Source organism: Arabidopsis thaliana, chromosome 5 (genome assembly GCF_000001735.4).
Source record: "Arabidopsis thaliana chromosome 5, partial sequence".
NCBI classification, from domain to species: Eukaryota; Viridiplantae; Streptophyta; class Magnoliopsida; order Brassicales; family Brassicaceae; genus Arabidopsis; species Arabidopsis thaliana.
In genome coordinates, this window is record NC_003076.8 from 23932462 (window position 1) to 23954210 (window position 21749).

The 21749-nt window shown below is 32.4% G+C and overlaps 5 protein-coding genes, 2 long non-coding RNA genes and 1 other non-coding gene across 11 annotated transcripts; 5 read left to right on the forward strand and 3 right to left on the reverse strand.

The window, feature by feature from the left end:
- Positions 1–876: 876 nt before the first annotated feature.
- WOX2 (WUSCHEL related homeobox 2) lies at positions 877–2589 on the reverse strand. Its single transcript, NM_125325.3, has 2 exons — positions 1866–2589; positions 877–1428 (listed from the first exon to the last, which is right to left on the reverse strand). The coding sequence occupies exons 1-2, from the start codon at positions 2164–2166 to the stop codon at positions 947–949; spliced, it is 783 nt and encodes a 260-aa protein (NP_200742.2). The 5' UTR covers positions 2167–2589; the 3' UTR covers positions 877–946.
- Positions 2590–5744: 3155 nt separating this feature from the next.
- Positions 5745–6023, reverse strand: AT5G08910. The gene has a single exon (NR_143131.1). It is a non-coding gene; the product is annotated as an other RNA (long non-coding RNA).
- Positions 6024–8283: 2260 nt separating this feature from the next.
- AT5G59350 (uncharacterized protein) lies at positions 8284–11164 on the forward strand. 3 transcript variants are annotated; one of them, NM_001345345.1, is made up of 2 exons: positions 8318–8569; positions 8732–9752. In NM_001345345.1, the coding sequence occupies exon 2, from the start codon at positions 8926–8928 to the stop codon at positions 9532–9534; it is 609 nt and encodes a 202-aa protein (NP_001330902.1). In that variant the 5' UTR covers positions 8318–8569; positions 8732–8925; the 3' UTR covers positions 9535–9752. The 3 variants fall into 3 exon arrangements, with proteins under 3 accessions (NP_200743.1, NP_001330902.1, NP_001330903.1); NM_001345346.1 differs by adding an exon at positions 10964–11164 and having other exon boundaries at positions 8321–9493; NM_125326.4 differs by having other exon boundaries at positions 8284–9807.
- Positions 11165–12380: 1216 nt separating this feature from the next.
- On the forward strand, positions 12381–12588 carry AT5G08915. The gene has a single exon (NR_143132.1). It is a non-coding gene; the product is annotated as an other RNA (long non-coding RNA).
- A 282-nt stretch (positions 12589–12870) lies between these two features.
- Positions 12871–13969, reverse strand: AT5G59360 (uncharacterized protein). The gene has a single exon (NM_125327.3). It carries the CDS (start codon positions 13596–13598, stop codon positions 13134–13136), a length of 465 nt encoding a protein of 154 aa, NP_200744.1. The 5' UTR covers positions 13599–13969; the 3' UTR covers positions 12871–13133.
- Positions 13970–17199: 3230 nt separating this feature from the next.
- ACT4 (actin 4) lies at positions 17200–19376 on the forward strand. 2 transcript variants are annotated; one of them, NM_125328.4, is made up of 5 exons: positions 17200–17428; positions 17640–17707; positions 17799–18192; positions 18341–18954; positions 19060–19376. In NM_125328.4, the coding sequence occupies exons 2-5, from the start codon at positions 17648–17650 to the stop codon at positions 19123–19125; spliced, it is 1134 nt and encodes a 377-aa protein (NP_200745.1). In that variant the 5' UTR covers positions 17200–17428; positions 17640–17647; the 3' UTR covers positions 19126–19376. The 2 variants fall into 2 exon arrangements, with proteins under 2 accessions (NP_200745.1, NP_001078769.1); NM_001085300.1 differs by having other exon boundaries at positions 17278–17707.
- Positions 19377–19670: 294 nt separating this feature from the next.
- Positions 19671–21246, forward strand: MBD6 (methyl-CPG-binding domain 6). The gene is made up of 3 exons (NM_125329.4): positions 19671–20168; positions 20578–20700; positions 20779–21246. Exons 1-3 carry the CDS (start codon positions 19860–19862, stop codon positions 21022–21024), a joined length of 678 nt encoding a protein of 225 aa, NP_200746.1. The 5' UTR covers positions 19671–19859; the 3' UTR covers positions 21025–21246.
- Positions 21247–21480: 234 nt separating this feature from the next.
- AT5G59385 lies at positions 21481–21552 on the forward strand. Its single transcript has one exon. It is a non-coding gene; the product is annotated as a tRNA-Gly (tRNA).
- The last annotated feature ends 197 nt before the right edge of the window (positions 21553–21749 follow it).

Here is a 21749-nt window from a genome sequence, read left to right on the forward strand (position 1 = left end):
TGGTTCCATTTGATACATGTATTTCATGCTCCAGCTTGAGTTCTCCTATGTTCATTTTGTTCTCTTCAATTGCCCCACTTTTCTGCATCTTCGTCCAACGCACATTGAAATCCTTTCCTTTGATATGACTTTATTTCTGGATTTCCAGAGCTTCCAAATCAGCCAATGGCACTGTTTCTTTCCGAGGGTGAAACTAGTTGATTTTCATGACTTTATATGCATATAAACATACAAGTTTATTTATACCTATAAATCGAACATTCAATAGTAAGATAAGAAAAAGAACAATATAACACACTCGATAATTTTCTGTTAAATGCATAGTCTTTGCCTTTTTGGAACCATAAATATATTTATTCGCATACGGAGAGCAAAAATTATACTAATACTTTAAAATTGCTAAATTCTAGTCAATAATAAGCTATTGGCAGTAGCCAAGTTGTTGGCAGTAGCTACGGGCGACAGATGACAATAGATCTTAATTCACAATGAAGCAAAGGCAACATATTTCATCTGTTGCCATTTTGGTTGTAGTCACAAGTTTGATCATAGTATTCAATTTGATATATAACTGGATTATATATTAAATAACATTAATTAAAATCACATTTACATTTTATGTTAAATCTTTTTAACATCCCATATACATTTTATAGAATGTCTATGTCGGCCTCCTATAGATGTATCACTATATGAATTAAGTTTATTCATTACCAAGTTTAATTAGTACTTAAATTTAATTTTAGAAGAATTTTTTTAATTAATAAATGAAATTGAAATTCATTGAAATAATTGACTTGTTTAATGAGAGTGATTTAACCTTTAAATTCGACCAAAATATATAGTTACGTTTCGTTTCAAAATGTTCATGAGTTTCTCCACAGTTTGAAATACTTTTTAAAACAACTAATGATTACATAAAATTTATAATTTCATTAAACCTTCGTTACAACCCATTACCATTACTATCGAAACGAGTAGAAGTAGAACCACCAGAAAAGAAATCAATAAACGGCTGCTCTCGGCCGGCTCCATCGCTAGAACAATCCACCGGAGAATCACTACCAAGGGCAAAACTGGAACTTCCCATACCATCAGCATTACTTGCATTCAAAGGCTGAAGAGGAAAAAGAGGGAGTGTTTTCCGTCCACTGGAATTGACGTTAATGTCCTCACCGGCATAACAGTTATCACGGAGGGCAAATCTGTCAAATCTGAGTGAACTCGGAGAAATTGGCATTCTTGTGGCTGCTGTTGTTCTTATGTCTGAAAGTTGTTTCTGATGTTGTGTGACTGTCCGTTTCTCGTAGCCACCACTTGGAATCATCACATTGTTTCTGTGAAGAAGATCGTTTGTGTATACACTTCCATGTTGATTCATATGATGATCACTTGCTTGCTGTAAATAGTACGGACTGACACAACCCACTTCATAACCAAAAAAAAGATTTTATTTAGTAATACCCAATTATATTGATAAAAATGAAAAAACAAACATAAAACCTGCTAATCCAGAGTACATAATTTGCTGATAAACATCTCAAAATAGTCCCATATGATATAATCCTTTCGCATCCGATTATATGTTTTTATGTTAAAATTTTAAAAAACAAATTTGAATCTCAGCGATAAATGGCCAAAACTGGATTATATATTTATATATGTATTTAATGACATGTTTTTGTAAGTTCTTTCATAGTCCAGATGTAATTCATACGCTTTATTTTCATTTCTTTAATACGGAAAGAAAACGTCGTCAACAAAAAGAACCTATAACGTATGGACTACAATTTTTTTAAGATTATAAAATAGAACGTCGAAGATTAGATACGGATAAGTAAGAGAAAAGGATAAGAACTACGTGCCGTTTGAGCAAGGAGGGGGGTAGAAGAAACGGGAGGTTTTGTGGAGGAGGCGATTGAAGTAAGCCATGCGCTCCTGTTTCTGCTTTTGGCGTTGCCTAGCCTTATGGTTCTGGAACCAGTAAAAGACGTTTTTACCTTCGATATGGCCGTACGCACGAAGCCTACCGGTGATCTGCTGAATCTGATCGGCGCTCGGAGTTCGTATTCCTTCCTTGTAAAGATTTTCCAGTAGCGTGATCTGATCTTTCGTTGGGTTCCATCTTGAACTGCTTGCTGTTCCTGCGTTTACTTCGTTTTCCATTTATTTGTGTTCAAGGATATTTTTTTTATGGAGAACTAGGGTTTTAAGACGATGGTTTGCATGTAGGTTATGGGGGTTGAATGATGCATGAAATTCATGGGGAGGCTCTCATATTTATATAGCGAGTTAGTGAGGGATTGGAACAGAGTCAAATGAAGAGAGAGATAGTGACATGCGTGTTGTTTTTTGCGCTGGAGACTCTGAAAACATCGCGTGGAGCGGCTGAGATGGTAAAAAAGAGGCTACTTTTTTATGAGAAGACAAATAGAAAGGAAAAAAAAACATTTTGGATCTATTCGTTTTTTTTTTAATAAAAGCATGTTGCATTGGCACATACGCGGAAAAAAAAAAAAAGCATGTTGCATTTTATAATTAATTTATCAAAATGCGGCAAATAGAAAAAGAGATAACACAGTAATACTTGTCTTTAACATGTAAAAATGTTTTTTCTATGTGAATAATGGATATAACTCTCTCTTTATTTTCCAGTAGATACGGTGTATAATTGTTAGTTGTGACTTGTGACTTTATTAGTTTTTCTTATTCTTTCTGGGGATTACGGATGTTTTTTTTTTGAAGTGTATTAATGAAGAAGAACCATTAAGTTTTGGAAATGAAAGAGAGGATAAATACGAACGTTAAATATGATAGGGCGGCAAAAGATAGCTGGTTGGATTGTGTTCTTTGTAGGTCATGAGAAGCCTACATATCTAGTTTGCTTCGGAAATTGACATATCTTATATTATAGTACTATCATATTTTGTTTATAATATTTGTATTTATATAACACGACAATATGAAGTCCAGTAGCTTGGCTCTTCGATTTCTTAACGAACAGGAAAAAAATTCAAAAGATTCGAGCAAAGAAACAAACTCTTGATTATATTTAGTAAACCGTCAAAATAGAGAACTCTAGTGGCTTAGTTCTTTCGCCTCGTGGTTTCATTTCCTTTCTTAAATCCAATGTCGATCCAATTTTTTCCTAGTTGAAGAGGAAATGGCGAGTTCAAGTATGGACCGTCATTTTCTTTCAGATAGAATCTTATTGATCATATCCGTACGAGATATTTTCGTAGGTTTTTCGTAGGTTTTTCAGTAAAAATTTAAGTTTCTCAAATATAGCAGACGTTAGTTGAGCGCAAATCACCGATATGCTTAACCTAGGCACAAAACGTTTATTTGGAAGTTGGAACTATAGGTATAAAATAAAACATAATTTTGAAATATAGAACATAATTTTTCTAATTAAAACTATTTAAGAATGATATCTATCTGTAAAACTACAAAATATAATAAATCCATACAAATGAAAAATGGTTTCAGAAAGCTGTTTTTTGGAACTAATCGATACTTTAAGACAAAATAAAACAAATATTCGTTCTATACTTGCAGATGAAGCAATCGTATGTACAACGTTTCAGTGTCGTGTTTGTGGTGTTTTTCTTCCATATAATTGCACTTTTCACGGTACATACGTACTTTAGAACATTTTTATCACATCATTTCCTCATCCTCTTATTTTAATTTAATTTTCTCTAAATAATTTGTAATGTAGCATAGTGAAACATACTACTTTAATTGTTGAATTCCCTCGTGTTTAATTGTTTTATATTTTTCAACACATATTTTTACATCACAATCATGGGCTCATGGCTAACTACATATTGACTCTTTAGTATTCCCTCTATTACATCAAGTTTATCAAGTCTGATGTTGTGAAATTTTCATACAAATTAAAAAAATAACTTTTACATTTTAATATTATTATTTTATTAGTTTAATAATATTAACTATATTTTTTTCTTATTTTTATTGGTCAACAATAAAAATAATAATGATGTTGATGTAGAATATCAATAATTGTGGAACAAAAAAAAAACTCAAAACATTGAACTTTTAAGATCAAAAGGGAAAATAAAATATTGCATAACTATTGTACATAATAATACAAGTTTTAGAATGAAAAATATTAGATAACTATTCGCCGAAAAAATCACATTGTACGGATAGATATATGTGCAGACTAACGGAATAAGACTTCATAACATAACCATAATCATTTATTTACATAATAAGTTTTTACTTTTTTTTAGACAAAAACGCAAATCCTGCATTATTGCGTTTTATCAAACATTATGAATTTTTTTGAATTTTTTTTTTGTATAATCATAAGAAAAACATCATTTAACCATTATAGTTTCGCTTCAACTGAAAACTAGACAAGTCAAATAAAAGTCAGAATTAAATTTGATACAGTACTGATTTCAGACTAACATAAGGATGCCATTGTGCGACTATCAATTAGTTAAAATTCATCGTGTTACGCCACCAACTTTAGATATATAAATGTGCAATATGCATATACATATATGGACTGTAAAAATTTGTGAAAAGTTGGCATGGGGAATGACAAATTGTGAAAGCAAAAGACATGCATGGCTTCAAATTGAGCCTTTTAGGCACCTACGAATCTATAGGAGCAGAGATTTGCCTCGAGAAAGAGTGAGACATATAAGTATAACACTCTCCAATCTCTTCATTGATTTTCATGTTTTAGTGAAATTTGAGCCAACTTGATTCGTTCAGCAGATATTTTACTTCTTGTTTTCGTTTAATTCTGATAAGAATTAATGAATATCACGATGGCAGTTTTATTTATCTATAATTTTAGTGGTCTCTGTATTTCTATTATAATAAAAAAATTGAGTGATTTTCTTGCAAAACATTTCTTTTAATTGTTCTATGAGTTTCATCTAATCCATTTGCTCTGCACTATTATTATTATCATTTGTGAATCTGAATTTTTAAGCTGAACGATAGACGTATATACCATTTTATACACGTATAAGTCGTAACTGCCGTAAAAGGCAATTTTGTCTCCTTTGTGTGTTGTCGTTGGGTGTAGAAGACACTTGTAGCCAAACTTTTACACGTATGTATGTAACATCACATTCTATGTTTATACACGTATTATACTTTTTTTGTACCTATTTGCTGCATTCTTCGTATGCTAAGTTTACTATTTTTAAGGATTCAGACAACATTAACGTACTGTCGTAACCTGTTTGCACGTTCGTTGCCTTTGCTCTTTTATCTTCCGAAGGTATTATCTAAAACTCTAAAGTAGGAATAGAAGAAAATCAAATACTAATATTATAACGATTAATCGATCATAGCGGTGAAAAAGGTACAATGAGACTTTTGGAAGAGGTGGAGCCGGTCCTAAATCCTAGGATGTCCTAGAATTTATGTAATATGCTTTTTGCTAGGATCAAAACATCCTTTTACATGCATATTTCTTAAAGAGAAAGACTCAACTTTTTTTACTACGAAAATCATAGTATTGGTTTGGGATTTTGTTTTGTCAACAACACAAAAACGTGAAACACATTATAGTATAAATTTAAATTTGAGTTACATGATAGTATAAATCACACAAGATTACATATTTTGGTTAGTATTGTACTCATATCTCTAAATTTTATACAAATTTGTAAAGTCATTTAATACAACTCTCATTATTTTATCAAAGCGTATATTAAAATTTTGATACAGTACTATATGATTAAAATAAAACCATTAATGAAGATCACACAATGGTCTTTGAAGTTTTAATCTCGTTCTCCAGGTCTGATCCGATATAGGAAAAAATCAGTTAACTTGATTTTAGGCTTTTGTGAGTTTTTATCTCCCGTTTAACTCCGGTTCAACTGAGTCTTCGGTTCATTTGAAGCTGACTGGTTATCGACTCAAGATGTAAATGGGCTACGGTCTGTTACAAGGCCCAAATGAAAATTAAAAGAAACCGAGAAGAAAAGCCCAGAGAGGTTGAGTCTGAAGAAAAGCCCATCGTCTTCTTTTTAATAAATTAGAACAACGCATCTTATAGACCCATTAGATATTTTTCCCGGAACTTGACTATGGATGGGTCTATAAGATGAAATGGTTATTTGTTTTTAACATTTAGCAGTCTAAATATATTATTTTAACAAAATATTAGACAATAATGAAAAGAAAAAAATATCTGAAATACAGTTTTGCATTGTTTGGTTTAGAACAGTTTTTTTTTTTTTTTTTGTGTCGCGTGGCTTTAGTGTAAATTGTCTCATCAAAATTGTATAGTCAAAATTTATTCTAACGGTATTGTAGGAAAACGAAAAGAAACAACAAAACAATTCGTGAATAGGAATCATAAAAACACACTTTCTGTCTATATACGATAATTTTTAAAAATCACCGATAATATTGGAATCAAAACAAGAAAGGAAAACAAACAGCTATAATGAGTTTGTGGGCGACGGTTGTCTAACCTTTGGTTCTGTCTATTTATTATCTTATCCAATCATATTTTATGGGTTCCCCTCGTGGCTTCTTCAATTATTATTCCTCACAAACCTTAGATTCAATTTTTAATTGTTTGCTATATTTGCCTCTTTAAACTTCTTTAAACATTTTTTTTTTTTTTGCAATTTTATTAACTTATGATTTATTTGGAATAAGTACTAACTTCCGATGGTTTCAAAAATTCAAAATTCGTATGTGTAATTTCATGTTAAACCGCTAATTTATATATATTAAACAGTTAAATATGCATTTTATATACACTCGTATGCAATCGCTAAACTCATTGTATAAACCGTTGATTTTGGTTTTCAAAAATTTTATATCGATTTTGCTTAAACAAGTCGAATCCTTGCACCTGCTTTTATACATTTTATATTTAAAGTGATTATTTTTTACTATAGTAAAAAATACATTTTTAGTAAGAAATTAAGAGAAAAGTTTGTATCATACTTACTAGTTTATATAGTAAGAGATTGAGTTATATGCATAAATAAATTGATAATTCAGGTATTTAATCATGCGAATCCGCAATTTTATTGAACAACTGTCTAAACACTTCACATAATTGTAATTGACTAAAGATAAGTGATAATAATGTGAAGATTTAAATATAGATGTGTATTGTTGTGGAAGACACGCGGAGGAGAATCTTGGGTTGTATCGACAAAAAAGAAGAGAATCTTATGTTGATGGCTATGACTGTTTTTTCACTGTGTGTAAGCTCGAAATTTCCTTTTTAAGAGCGTATATATTCTTTTCTTCTAATAAAGAAAAAGTTTTGCCCCAAAAGGTAGTTATTTGAAAAAAAGTTCAAAGCGAAACTTCGAAAAGGTTTTAATGGAGTTACGAAAATAAATGTTTGAATGGTATATATTGTACAAAGCAGAAAAACAGTAATTGTAGTAAGATTTATATATCATTAGCATAATCGCATATATCTTAATATTAGCAAGTATATGGAGCTGTCGTTTGTTTTGTTTATTTCGATGGGATACAAAAACAGAAATTCTTTTTAATTAATACTAATAATATTTCTATTAATGCTTTTATTATAAAATGTTGTGGAGTTGTACAAACAAACAGAAATAGTTATAACGTGGACCGCTCAATTCTTGTCTACTTATAATATTTTTTTGCAGATATAAACTGAAACGATATTACAATCATTGTAGCCTGAAAAACCATTTTTATTTATAAACAACATTAATATCAATTAAGCCAAGACTTTGTATAGGGATGAGGATGACACCAATACGCAAAATATAGAATGCATATGAGATGTAACTGAAATGTTGACCAAAAACATGTTTAGTAAGATTAAACTCCACCAATGTTGACGAAAACAATCCTATTACTCAAGATAGAAATGACATATAGTTAAGAAACTGTATCCAAATAAAAACGGAATTAAGTGGTATAATTTAGTATTGGCTTAGGTATGAAACACGTTTAGAATTATTTTACAACTATAAATCTAAAAACACCACTTTTATTGCAAACAAACAATATAGATAGGAAAATATCAATCTATCTGTATTAAAACTGAAATGACCGATTAATCTGTGTCATACACAAATGAAAGTATATATAAAAAAACTACATATGCAAGTTGACATCAGCTTCTGGTCATTATCGCTTAAACGTTATACAAACAAATACTTTTAAGGAACATTAACAAATAATTAGATTAAAATACAGATTTTGGGTAAACCATAGGTATTTATCTTCAAAAAGTGTACCCTAATTTTTCTCTATCTATCTTTTTTTCAAAATGTTGAGTTAAAGGCACCAAGACTTGCCATTTTGTGCCAAGTATAACAAAGAACCCAACTTGTGAACCTAAATTGCTGTGAAAGAGATCGTTCTTCTCTCTGTTTCACATAAAAGGAAAACATAAGAAAAGAAAAAAAAAAATCTTTCTCTTTCACAATCTTAATTTCTGCTCACCATCAAGGCAAGTTTCCTTCTTTTGATCCTCAACAATTTCCATTGCTACTAAAAATATCTTCTTTCCAAAACAATTCACGCATTTACGTTTTTCTCAATCTTTACATATATGGTAACCAACTCTTATTCCATTCCTCTGTAACTCACACAAATTCCTGTCCAAAAATTAGTTTTTTCTTTTCATGTGATGTGAGAATTTGGGTTACGAGAAAGATGAAGACTATTAGTGGATTAGGTATTGGGTTAAGTTTAATGTTTGGGTTTCTTCTATTAGCACTTGTTGGAGAAGTCTACTATCTTCTAAGATGTAAGAAGCACAAGAAGAGAGTCATAAGCCAAGAGAGTGAAGAAGAGAAAGAAGAAGAACAACAACAAAACGGATACGCTAAAGAACTAATCCAGCTCTTCTGCTTCAAAAAACCTCAATCTCTGCAGCAAAACAATGGAGGAAGAGAAGGTGAAGTCTCAATGAATGAAGATGGGAATCCAGATTTAGAACTTGGGTTGATGAAACACTTGAATGGAGGAGATCTAGGGTTTGAAGCAGAGCTTATGAAGCTTCATAACCAGAGGTTTCTATTCACAATCATGGAAGAGACAAAAGCAGATTTGGAATCTGAAGATGGGGGTAAATCAAGATTAGGTTCAAGATCAAGAAGAAGAAGCTTGAGTGATGTTCCTAATGACTGTAATACCCCTGGATTCACTCCATTGGCTTCTCCTAAAAAGTCATCATCTCCTCTGGAGTCTTATCCACACCATGGATTCAATCCTCTGTTTGAGTCAGACGGTGAGCTTGAGTTTAACAAGTTTTTCAGGTCCTCTTCTTCACCTCCACCGAAGTTTAAGTTCATGAGAGATGCTGAAGAGAAGCTAAGGAAGAGATTGATTGAAGAAGCCAAAAGAAGAGAACTCTCGATTGTAACAGAAGGTTCGTTTCTCAAGTTTATGAATCCTGCGATGAACAGAGAGAAGAAACAGAGTATTCAAGAATGTGATGAAACGGTGTCGTTTTCTCCTTCTTCTTCCTCATCAGGTACAACAATTACAAATCTTAGAACGTTAGTGGTTGTTTAGTATTAGCATCTCTGTGGCTTTACTCTTTTAATTTTTATTTTTGGTTGAATTTTTGTTTCCAAAAATTTCAATTATATTGTGTGAAAATTCTATCTTTCCTTTCTCTCATTCTTGTTATTTAGGAATGATTTCTTCTGTACGTATCAATCTGAAATTTTTTGCAGATGCTTGTTTTGTTTTCGTCTAAGAAATCTTCTTAAGATATAGAAATTATATAATTTGTTCTCTAACCAAATAGGCAATAACAAAATATTTTGTATAAAGCTAGCTTTTGGGAAAGTAATGTAAAATAACATTGTGTTAGGTTTGAAAGTTGGGGTTAATAATTCAAATCTTTACAGCGCCACAAGTTGAAATTTTCTACCAGAATAAAATATTACTTTAAGTAACAGATAAAAAGTGTAAATTATGGCACAACAAAGCATGAATAATACTATTTGGATTTTCTAAACGTAAAAAGAAAAAATATCATGTTATATATATCTAGACTACATTTGAATAAAAACTTGTAAGAGAAAGAAACCTTTTTGTGTTGTCTGAACTAGAAAAATTCAAGGCATCACGCGATGTATCGCCGAAAGCTTTGTTTTTGTTTCATTCACTTACCTTTTTTTCCACAGTTTACTTTTAGATATAATGAAATATACCTACTCACACCTATGTGTATTTGGTTTGGTTGCTTCCAACTTCCAAGCAACCCAAAATTCAAGATAAATTTGTTCAACTATCTTCCGTTTCTGCATAAAAGTCATAATTAAATCAAAAAGCAAGTTTTGTTAACAAATTTAAACTTGTAAAAGTTTCAAATTGAAGTACATCTCTATCTAGCAGAAAAAGGTACCAAAAATCCTAATCTAAACTTGGAATAATTTTGAATTATTGGACCACTGGTACTGACCATATGACTTTATTAGTGGTGAGTTTGCGACATTTTTCTCGTCAGAAACTCTTATTTATTCTTAATCACTATGAATTATCGGCTGTTAAAGCACAACTGCAGTACTTACCCAAAAAAAGAAAGTCACAACTGTTTTTACATATTTTCTAGGTGTTTCAAACATCGACTGAATAAGTATATTACTATATTTAAATATTTTTTGGATTCTTAAGTGATTATAATAGTATTTTAATTTTTGTTTTGAATACAATAACTAGAATTTGTCAATCAGTGATAATTACAAATGAATTTTTCTGGATCATGGTTGTACTGGTTCGATGATCATCATCGAATCAGTATTATTTTTGTTGTTGTTTATATCTTAATTACAAAAGAATTTGAAATAGACAGTGTAGCAAAAAAAAAAAACTATAAATGTAAACACCCTGTATGAACAAAAACTAGAAATGTGTTGTTAAAGTACAAATGTATTAATGTATATATACGTATACGTACAACACGCATTTTCATATGTATAAATGTACGTATTAGATGACACATGTGAACATGGCGGCACGTGAAAGAACCAAACTCAAAGAGACAGAAAAGGGAAGGGGTCCTGGAAACACACGTCAACCTCGTAGCCCCCACCTTAAAATGTATACGTAATTAACTATGATTTGTTTGTTAATCGTTTGTATTAATCGTGATTTGTTTGATAAAATTATGGGACTGCATGTACTCGACCAGAAAGAAAAATCATGATAACAGATATGTTACATGTAGTGTTTGTTATAACGTCTTCTAATGATCTGTCATAATCAGTAGTTCAATACGAACAAAAGAATTTAAATACAAAGATGCCAAAAATTTCAAGAATCAAAATTTCAAATACATCTTATACGAATCCAAAACCTTTGATGTCAGTGACCAAGCCCTAATATCCACCGTACGTTGACACTTAGAGACAAAATTTTCAAATTACTAAGACTATCCACATAATTGGCCGTTGCAGTAGTCAGTGAAACTCGAATTTAGATATATGTATTATTTTACATATTTTTTTAAGATAACCGATTGTTGCCGACAAACAAAAAATATGACCAGTCGAACTGCCATTACCAGTTAAGTTATAGTTTATTACATTAATAGTAATGGACTAAAGGTGCGTGCTATTAAAGTATGGAGATGGAAGAGACAACCTAACTAAACAATTGTAATTTTGTGGTTAATTATGTCGTCTAGATTCAGTTGGATTAAGTTATCTGGCCATTGTAAAAGACTTGATCCAAAGATAACCATTGTGCTTTCGTTTCTTGTCAAAGTCCTCTTTTCGTAATTAAAATGTTTCAGAAAGAAAAACTTAGTTTAGAACGAATTTCGGAAAGGAGCAGAGAGCCTATGTTTGAAAACTTTGTGTCTTAATTCTTTAATAAATGTCGTTTTGTATCATAATTCTTAAGATGATTTTTCTTAAACAGACGTCGTTTTGTGTCTTTACGAATTTAGAACAGAGGCCCATTGAGTGAAACTAAATGGGTTTAAAATATCAGACGAAAACAAAAAGACTTGAAAGCCCAAATAAATAATTAAGAGACTCTACTTTTCAGTTCTTTATAAACTTTTTTTTGCCTTTGATGTTTTTTTTTTCTCTGTCAGCTATATTTCTAAGTAACTGAAGCATCCGAACATGAATAAATTTCAAATTATAAATTTATAGTTAAAAAAAAAATTATGCATATAGGTTAATGATCTTAATTTTGTTTCTAATCAGTATATCAAATTTGTTCTCACTAACAAAATTACATTATACTAATAGTTTCACACGGCTCTGATTCTGAATATACATGTGTATAAATAACTTAGTGGTAATACTAAAGTAAAGATTACTCTTAAAAAAAGGGTGATGTTAATTATATAATAGATATGAGTTACCTCGAGAGGGGAATATTTGGGAAGAATAGGATGTGTGGGGATGATCAAACACGAACGCATGTTTGCTTTTGTAGGGGGACAAAAGTCAAATACACTGAAAATTTCAAGATTCAATCTTAAAGTAATTCCCTAACCCCTAAGACATTCAAAAAGTCAACTTCTTGTTGATTGAGATAGATTAACCATATACGTAATTTTATGGACACTTTTAGCTTAGGATCCTCCAATTATATATTAAAAAGAAAAAAAGAAAAAGTAAAACAACGTGAAAGAGACAAACATAGATCTTGGAATTGGATAGTAGAAGACAAACTTAGATAAATTGATATATGATTTAGATAAACTTACAAAGATAAATGTAAAACGAACAATTGAATCCTAAATAGTAACGTCAAAAAATTAGGCATCATCATCCAAATCAGATACTGCAAACAATTAATGTAATACATGCATTGTTATATGGCATACCATGTATTTATATGCGGATAGAACATGGATCAAGATCTAGCACTCTCAATATTATTACCGAAATCTTTAAAAAAAACAAAACTGAATTTAATTTCATATTCGTTTGAGAAAAACAACATGCTTTTGTTTTCTGAACTTTGAATTTTATATAAATTCACATCAATATCACACCAATACCAAACCCTAAACTTTTGTTTTCCTTTTTGATATTAAACACACTAATATAGCGTATAAACTTATATAAAAAACGCAAACAAAAAAGTGGGAAAACAACAAATCAAGCCTATGGATAGATAGAGATATATGTATAGACTATTGGTTAAAATCTCGCTTTCTTGATCTTTTTACCAAAATCTTGAAGAACAGACGGAGGAAACATGGATTCGACCTCTCTAGCTACATCTAAAAAAACCACCGATCTCTTTACCCACATGCCTCTCCGTTTCATGGACGGGATAGCTTTTGGCTTTCTCGGCGGTCGAGGAGGACAATAACACACACTGTTCGAGTTTCTCGGCGTCTCTGGGATCTTTACAGGAGACTCTTCATCCTTACATTCCCATTTTCGTTTTCCTCTCGATCCATCTTGTAGATTTTCTAGTTCTTGATCTTGTTGTCGGTGTTGGTGGTTCCGTTGTCTGTTAGATTGATTTTCTTGGTGGTGTCGAGATAATGATGAATCAAGAGAGTCGGATTTTGATGGAACTAGGAGACTCTCAGGTTGTTGCGTTGCTTCAATATCTTTGTCATCAGGGAATAAATGAAAAATCTTAATCTTTGACATCTTATCACAAACAGGAAAAGAGAGAGTAACTTTAAAAGAAAAAATAATGACTACTGATCGATCAGAAACAACAAACAAGATCTCGATATATATCAAGGTATACGTGTATATATGTATGTGACTGTGTTTATATCATTGTACATATATTTGATGCAAATAAGGAGCAGAGAAATTGAAATTAAGATCTTTAAGTGTGTGTGTATTTGATATTTGTGAGTGTGTGCGCTTGGTATATAACAAAGAGCGAAGACACCTCCAAATCGACAAAGGAGCAAGGCATGCAGGCCGTAAAATGAGAAGGACTTCTAATTAATAAATATTTTTATACATGAAGAAAAAGGTGGAAAAAACTGCCACACACTCACTTAGTCATATTATTGTGTCTATATGACTATAACTAGTATAAATAGTTTGGACTCGTTGTCTCCCACAATAATTCAAAATGATAAACTGTTGCCACTACGAAAAATGTAGGAGTGTAACGTCTGAATAATTCTATAAGAATCTGTAAATATATCATTGGAAGAATTATAGGATCAATTTTTTAAAGCTGTGACTATGGCAGAGTAGATTTTACAAGCTTATAATGGATTAAGGTTTGAATACTTTCTTTTAAGCAAGCAAGTTCGATGTATTCTGACTGCAATGTGATAATACGTATTCATCATTATAATTATAAACGTATACATAAGCATTAGTATAATTTTAATAAGACTATGTGGGGTCATGAAGCAGAGAAATTGAAATGAAAACCCACTTTGTGCGAGGGATCCTATGCAACACATATGAATATCGTTCTACATTTATGCATTTACATACAAACCACAAGCATATAATTAATTATACTCTTATCTCTTTATATAGTAATTGTTTATAAAACTTTAGCCATAAAGAAATCAGTCTTTCGCCATACTGAGATAGTCAGATTCATGTCTTTTCACTATTTTCTTTTGTGTTAAAAGATCATCTTTTCACTTTTGATCCTCTTTATAAATAAAATAAGTGTATCAGACTATCAGTATATAAAGTAGCGAATATTCAAAATTAATTTTTGAAATAATTCAATTTAGACGCTTGTTTTTTTGTGGATCACCAAATTCAATTTAGACTATAACAACTTTTAAGATACTACTAATCATTTAAACTTCATTTTTTTGTTTTTAATATATATTACCAGTTTGTTTGTTGCATTTTGAGCCTTTGAGGTGGACTAATCGACGCAAATTATCTGTTTGAAAACATTTGAATTAAACAATATAGTAACCGTGTTAATTAATTACCGATATAGAGGTAATTTGTCACATATCAGTAAAACTAATAGTATTTGAACAGAATAGCCTAGTTATATTTTGGTTTAGTTTTTCATAATAAAGCTCATGTGACTCATATATACTTTACTTTAGATTCGTCGAAATCAAGTCACGTGATTAACTAAGATCTAGTGCTTCTTCTATGGTATCTATTACCTTTTAAGCTTTGTATCCGCTTTTTCCATCTTTGATCTTATATTCTTATTAATTATTTTATAAGCTTTCATCAGATCCTGATGTTACTCTTTGTAAACTTATAAATTTCAGTAATTAACCCTTTATCAAAAATAATAAGGGTCGATTATATACATGGGTTTTAGTTATGGAACGTAATGTATATAGACTATATATAAGTACATTTTAAATTGATAACTATAGTAGATAAATAAGTGTTACCTAATATGTTAAAACATACACAAATCGTTGCATTTGGCGTAATCTTAGGCTTCTTGTCAAAAGTCGTAAGACTGATTCCTAGGATTCCTTCATTGACACTGATGTGGTTTTGAAGAGGTTGTAGATTTGGTACTGTCGTTTTTCTTTCTTTGTTTCTTAATATTGTTGTTTTTTAACCACTCCCCATCTACGTATACTCGGTCCGAGATTTCTGTAGAGATACATATATAAGAAATTGGTAATCCAAATGCAATTATTTTAACTAGATACCAAAAAAAGAAGTGTCTTGAGTTTTATAAAAATTCATTAATACCCAACGAAATTTTGTAATTAAATGTGGACAACAAACTTATTTGGAATTTTTGTTTGTATCTTAGAATTTATGGAAATACTGCTGTTGAAGGAACAAATTACAATTTTTTTTTTCTATGGAAATAATAATTCGAAAGATGTCAAGTATGTCTCCATGCTGGGGTGTGCGGGGTCCATTTGAGATTGCTTGGGTTTCACCGCATCCTAAGTTTATTATCCTTGAGATTTGTTCCCGAACCCTTATTTTCATAAATAAAATAGAAAAATACATTTAAAGTAGACTAGTAGAGTGATAAGTTGGGGCACAAAAAAAAAAAAAAACTAGTAAACAATTGCTAATAAAAAAGGGTAAAAACTATGAGTAAACAATTGTGAAAATATATATAACAAGTTTTTAAAAATATATTTATTTGATGTACCACGTATATCAATATATAATCCGTTAAATAATGATATAATTACAAAAAAATAACTCACACACTTATATTTAATAAATTATATAAAAATAACATATTAATTATTTCTGTCCGTGATCATTAAATTGGAAAAGTGAAAACGACCAAAATGATCCAAATTCATTTTTCTTTGCTAGACATTAATATTTTTTCCACTCAAATATCATTTGTTTCATTGCCAACTAACACAAACACTCATTAAACTATATATAAAAACTACTCGAATAACATTTTTTTTTGTTTACTGAAAGTCAAATTTCTAGCAAATGCATCATATCATTTACATAGATGCAAATATATAACTTTGATTGGTATCTTATTCAAAGGACGGTAAGAGAAATAAATATATAATGCTATTTCATAACTAATCGTATATTAATACGAATAACAGAAGAACCACACTGTCTCTCATACCAAATAATTACATCTCATGCTCATGCTTAATTATGTTGCTTCCCCACATCCTATCATCATTACACCATTTTCTCAATCTCCGCCCAACTTTTTCAGCAAATACCCCATGTCTCCCCTTAAATTATTCCTAGTTTTATTCTGTTATACATTCTTATAATCTCACTTTTTTATCTGTGTTCAATTTTTAAGTGTCTATCTTTATGATCTTCATCAGGCTTTCATTAGTAGACATAACAATCGACATATTTCTTTTGGAGTGGGGCTAAAGGGTTCAGAGGCACTCGATCAAGATAAACATGAAGAACTACGAATGGTTGAAAATTACATCAAAATAAGTACCGTATCCTAATATAAATTGCTAGCTAATAAAAATTGTAAAGAGGTTAATATCGTTGTCTCAAAATCATATGTTTCATAAATATACCACATATACAAATCTACACATATAAAAAGGGTCATTTTGATACATTTATATTCCATTATCTGAAGTCCAATTGCAGTAACAAACTACAACAAATCGGATTTTAACATACTAAGGACTCGACCCATGAATGTGGTTGATTATTAAAATGTCACAATTATTAAATATATCATCTTGATCTTTAATCAATCTCAGGACTCAATGACCGATATTTCAAAATCCCAATATTGAATAACGATTAATTAACAAAATAAAAAAATCAATAACGCTTCATCCGGAGAACCATGACGACCAAAACCTTAATTTTTGGGCATGTTGAACTTTCACGTATCCAAAAATAGGTGAACACATGTCGTCACCCTCTTAGATATAGGATTTAGCAAAAACTAATGGCCACGATCTGTTAAGAGTCAAGCGATAAAAAGCAAAGCTCCTTTCGTTTTTTCAGAAATTTTGAACCCATTCAAGTCGGGGCGTTGCAGGATCCGATTTCTCGTTTTGTTCTTCGTTAAAATTCACCAGGTGATAACCAAATACCCTTGTTTCTTGGTAACAATTTCGATTTTCTTGCATGGAAAAATGTCAAGAAAAATAGATTTTAGATAAATCAACTTGAATATGTAAGGCCATTTTCATTTAAAATGGCTTGTTGAATGAAAATTTCATGGGAACCGTTACATTATTTGCATATTACAATTGTTTGTTACCGGTCTTGATTCATATTCATATATAGATTGAAGAATGGCGGACGGTGAAGACATTCAACCGCTTGTTTGTGACAATGGAACTGGAATGGTTAAGGTAAAGTTTCTCTCTAAGACTCTTATTGCTATGTCACATATATATAAGGCTATGCCATAAACGACTACTCAAAAATATATCCCGTGCTTAGGCCGGATTCGCGGGTGACGATGCACCAAGAGCGGTTTTTCCGAGCATTGTAGGCCGTCCTCGCCACACGGGTGTGATGGTAGGGATGGGACAAAAGGATGCTTATGTTGGAGACGAGGCTCAATCAAAACGTGGTATCTTGACTCTGAAGTACCCAATTGAGCATGGAATTGTTAATAATTGGGATGACATGGAGAAGATTTGGCATCACACTTTCTACAATGAGCTTCGTGTTGCCCCTGAAGAACATCCGGTTCTCTTGACCGAAGCTCCTCTCAATCCGAAAGCTAACCGTGAGAAGATGACTCAGATCATGTTTGAGACATTCAATACTCCTGCTATGTATGTTGCCATTCAAGCTGTTCTCTCACTCTATGCCAGTGGCCGTACAACTGGTCAGTAACACACTTATATTTGTGTTGATCCAATCTATAACCAGTTTTTTTTCATGCTTGATTTTAAATAATATGAACTATTTTAAGGACTATTTGGTTATGCTTTTATGGACAACCCTAATTGGTTCTTTTGCAAATTATTGATTAGGTATTGTTTTGGACTCTGGAGATGGTGTGAGCCACACGGTACCAATCTACGAGGGTTACGCTCTCCCACACGCAATCCTACGTCTTGACCTAGCAGGTCGTGACCTCACGGACCACCTCATGAAAATCCTCACAGAGCGTGGATACTCCTTCACCACAACTGCTGAACGTGAAATTGTTAGAGACATGAAAGAGAAGCTCTCTTACATTGCTCTAGACTTCGAGCAAGAGCTAGAGACTTCCAAAACAAGCTCGTCCGTTGAGAAAAGCTTCGAGCTTCCTGATGGACAAGTGATAACCATTGGAGCAGAGAGGTTCCGGTGTCCGGAAGTTCTGTTCCAGCCGTCAATGATCGGAATGGAAAATCCAGGAATCCATGAAACCACATATAACTCTATCATGAAATGTGATGTGGATATTAGGAAAGACTTGTATGGTAACATTGTGCTAAGTGGTGGAACCACAATGTTTGGAGGGATTGGTGATAGAATGAGCAAAGAGATTACGGCTTTGGCTCCAAGTAGTATGAAGATTAAGGTCGTGGCTCCACCGGAGAGGAAGTACAGTGTATGGATCGGTGGCTCTATATTGGCTTCACTCAGCACTTTCCAGCAGGTGAACACATTAATATACATTTTTATTATTATTTGATCATGTATAATATAACATTCATAAGTTTGTTTTGATATAAATATTGGTATGTGTTTGAAAACTTGACAGATGTGGATTGCGAAAGCAGAGTACGATGAATCTGGACCCTCAATAGTGCATAGGAAATGCTTCTAATCACAGTTCCTAAGATCACCAAACGAAGACGGAAGTAAAAGTAAAAGACAGAAGGTTAAAAACATTGAGATTACTACCAAATGCCACATTTTTCCATTATATTTTCTAATCTCTCTTTTATCCTTTTTTTTTTGAATAGCCTCTCTATGTTAATTTTTCAACTAAGCATACTTTTCTTTAAACAATTTCCACTCCCAATGTACTATATATAAGCGACTAATTTCAATTATTATATTTTCTATTTTAAACTTAATTTATTTGTTACTCAAAAGAGATTTTGTGATGGTTAAACAATTGTGACTAATATACTTCAAAGACATCCGTATCAAACACAAAACAAGCTCCATAATGTTGATCTAGTACAAACAATTGTGACATATAAATGCATATTGTCGAAACTCACTAAATCTTAGATTACTCGGTTAAATGGATGTGGTCTAATAAGTGTCAATAAACACAACACAAAATGTTAAACTGATGGATTAGTGATGAGAAGATGAGTTTAAATGTTTCATTTAGTAATAAAACGTGTTTATTATGTTTGTTGGTAAAGAAAAGAAGAAACGAATTGTTGATGGTTAACTAAATTTTAATTTCTTATTCGATCTCGGTTTAACCGAACCGAATCGTAAACCCAGAAACAGAAGCTGCGACGGAGAATCCATTTCTCGAGATCGTCGCCGTTAAAATCTGCGATCTCATTGCTCATTGGTGAAGACAAATCCCTAATTCGTATGTCAGATTCTGTGGCCGGCGATTTCCCTCCCGATCCACTTCTCGCCTCCGGAGCCTTCATCTCCTCCGCCGGTGACGGAACCCTAGACAGTAGTGCGAAACGACGACCGATTCAGGGAGGAATCGGAATTTCTGGTTCGGGAGAGAGCGTACGCATCGGGATGGCTAACGGCACTGATCAGGTGAATCATCAGACGGAATCGAAGTCGCGGAAGCGTGCGGCGCCTGGAGATAATTGGTTGCCTCCTGGTTGGAGAGTTGAAGATAAGATTCGAACTTCCGGTGCCACAGCTGGTTCGGTGGATAAGGTAAAGAATCTCAGCTTGACTCTGCTTTTCTCTATGAAGTTTTGAGCTGCGTTGTTGCTTGAAGACTACAAATTGAGGATTCTTTGATTGCTGTTGTTTTGTTCTCTTTGGTTTAAAAATCTTGCCTTTAAAGTAGTGACAAGTGTAATGATGTAGTAAAATGATGTGGTTGGTTCTGCTTAAGCATTAATGAGTTTGTTTAGATTATGTTAATGGTGTATTGGGACTTGAATCATACACTTTATCAGTGTGATTAGTGTTACTTTGATTTATCAGGTGGATTTAGATGGTTTGGTTTGGTATATATTGTGATTGAAGAGATGAAGTTTTGGTGTTGTTATACTCGATGCTAATATGGGTGTAGATATTGATGTGTAGACTTGTGACATTTTCTTATCTGGTTTTGCAGTACTATTACGAACCAAATACAGGACGTAAGTTTCGGTCCAGGACTGAGGTGCTGTACTACTTGGAACATGGAACTTCTAAAAGAGGCACCAAGAAAGCTGAGAATACATATTTCAATCCAGACGTGAGTTTACATGCTTAAAGATTAAACCTTTCACCCTGGTTTCAAACCTGTGATGTGTATTGAATTTTGCATTTGCAGCATTTTGAAGGCCAAGGAAGCAATAGAGTCACCAGAACCGCTACAGTGCCTCCACCTCCGCCACCGCCATTGGACTTTGATTTTAAGAATCCACCAGACAAGGTAAGCTGGTCTATGGCAAACGCAGGAGAAGAAGGTTGGATACCTAATATTGGGGACGTCAAGGTTCAAGACTCAGTGAGACGAGATTGGAGCACTGCGTTTACCTTTATCACAAGCCGAAACCCTAGTAAAGTGTCGGCTTGAAGACTATGATGACCTGGTGGCGATTTTTGGGTTGTTGCATCTATGGTAAGATACACAGATATGTTAGGGTTACTTAATTGGATAATTCTTGTTTAGTCTTCATTCATCAATCATCAAGTTATGTGTACTATAATTTTTGTAGCGGTTTTTGGAAGAATATGATAAGGGGATATGCATCTTTGTGTTTGCTTTTGGAACGTGATAACCATTCGACTTTTGACTGATGAAATTGAAGACACTGTCGTAGTAACAAAGCTATTCTTCTTAGACATTTTGATACTGAACTATTCTGTGTTCCAAAGTCTTTTACTTTGTGTTTAGGAAAAGATCTTGTTCTTTGTGAAACCAGTGTCGTAATTCAAGAACTAATGCTTGACATGTCTCACCTGCTCAGGTTATCTAAATCTAATGGATAAGAAGAAACATCAACAATACTGCACTGATACAAGACAAGAAGCGTCTGTAGTCCAACGGTTAGGATAATTGCCTTCCAAGCAATAGACCCGGGTTCGACTCCCGGCAGACGCAATTATATTTTTCCCAAACATAATTTTAGATTTTGTTAACCAAACAATTTGTGGGGTTCGAATGTAACTGGTTGTAGCACATTTAATATCTGCAATAAATTATCAAAAAGGCCATTGGAACTCTCCCAACCCATCGTCTAATTTAGTAATTTTTGGTCTTGTAACCTTCTAGGTGTACCAGAGGCTTCCTTATTAGTC

Excerpts from the sequence above, each read along its gene's own strand:
- WOX2 (NM_125325.3), bottom strand. The coding sequence starts at position 2,166 with ATGGAAAACGAAGTAAACGCAGGAACAGCAAGCAGTTCAAGATGGAAC. Across the intron at positions 1,429-1,865 it reads CCCCCCTCCTTGCTCAAACG|TGGGTTGTGTCAGTCCGTAC; the intron begins GCACGTAGTTCT and ends TTGGTTATGAAG.
- AT5G59350 (NM_125326.4), top strand. The coding sequence starts at position 8,671 with ATGAAGACTATTAGTGGATTAGGTATTGGGTTAAGTTTAATGTTTGGG.
- AT5G59360 (NM_125327.3), bottom strand. The coding sequence starts at position 13,598 with ATGTCAAAGATTAAGATTTTTCATTTATTCCCTGATGACAAAGATATT.
- ACT4 (NM_125328.4), top strand. The coding sequence starts at position 17,648 with ATGGCGGACGGTGAAGACATTCAACCGCTTGTTTGTGACAATGGAACT. Across the intron at positions 18,193-18,340 it reads TGCCAGTGGCCGTACAACTG|GTATTGTTTTGGACTCTGGA; the intron begins GTCAGTAACACA and ends ATTATTGATTAG. Across the intron at positions 18,955-19,059 it reads CACTCAGCACTTTCCAGCAG|ATGTGGATTGCGAAAGCAGA; the intron begins GTGAACACATTA and ends AAAACTTGACAG.
- MBD6 (NM_125329.4), top strand. The coding sequence starts at position 19,860 with ATGTCAGATTCTGTGGCCGGCGATTTCCCTCCCGATCCACTTCTCGCC. Across the intron at positions 20,169-20,577 it reads CAGCTGGTTCGGTGGATAAG|TACTATTACGAACCAAATAC; the intron begins GTAAAGAATCTC and ends CTGGTTTTGCAG. Across the intron at positions 20,701-20,778 it reads ATACATATTTCAATCCAGAC|CATTTTGAAGGCCAAGGAAG; the intron begins GTGAGTTTACAT and ends TTGCATTTGCAG.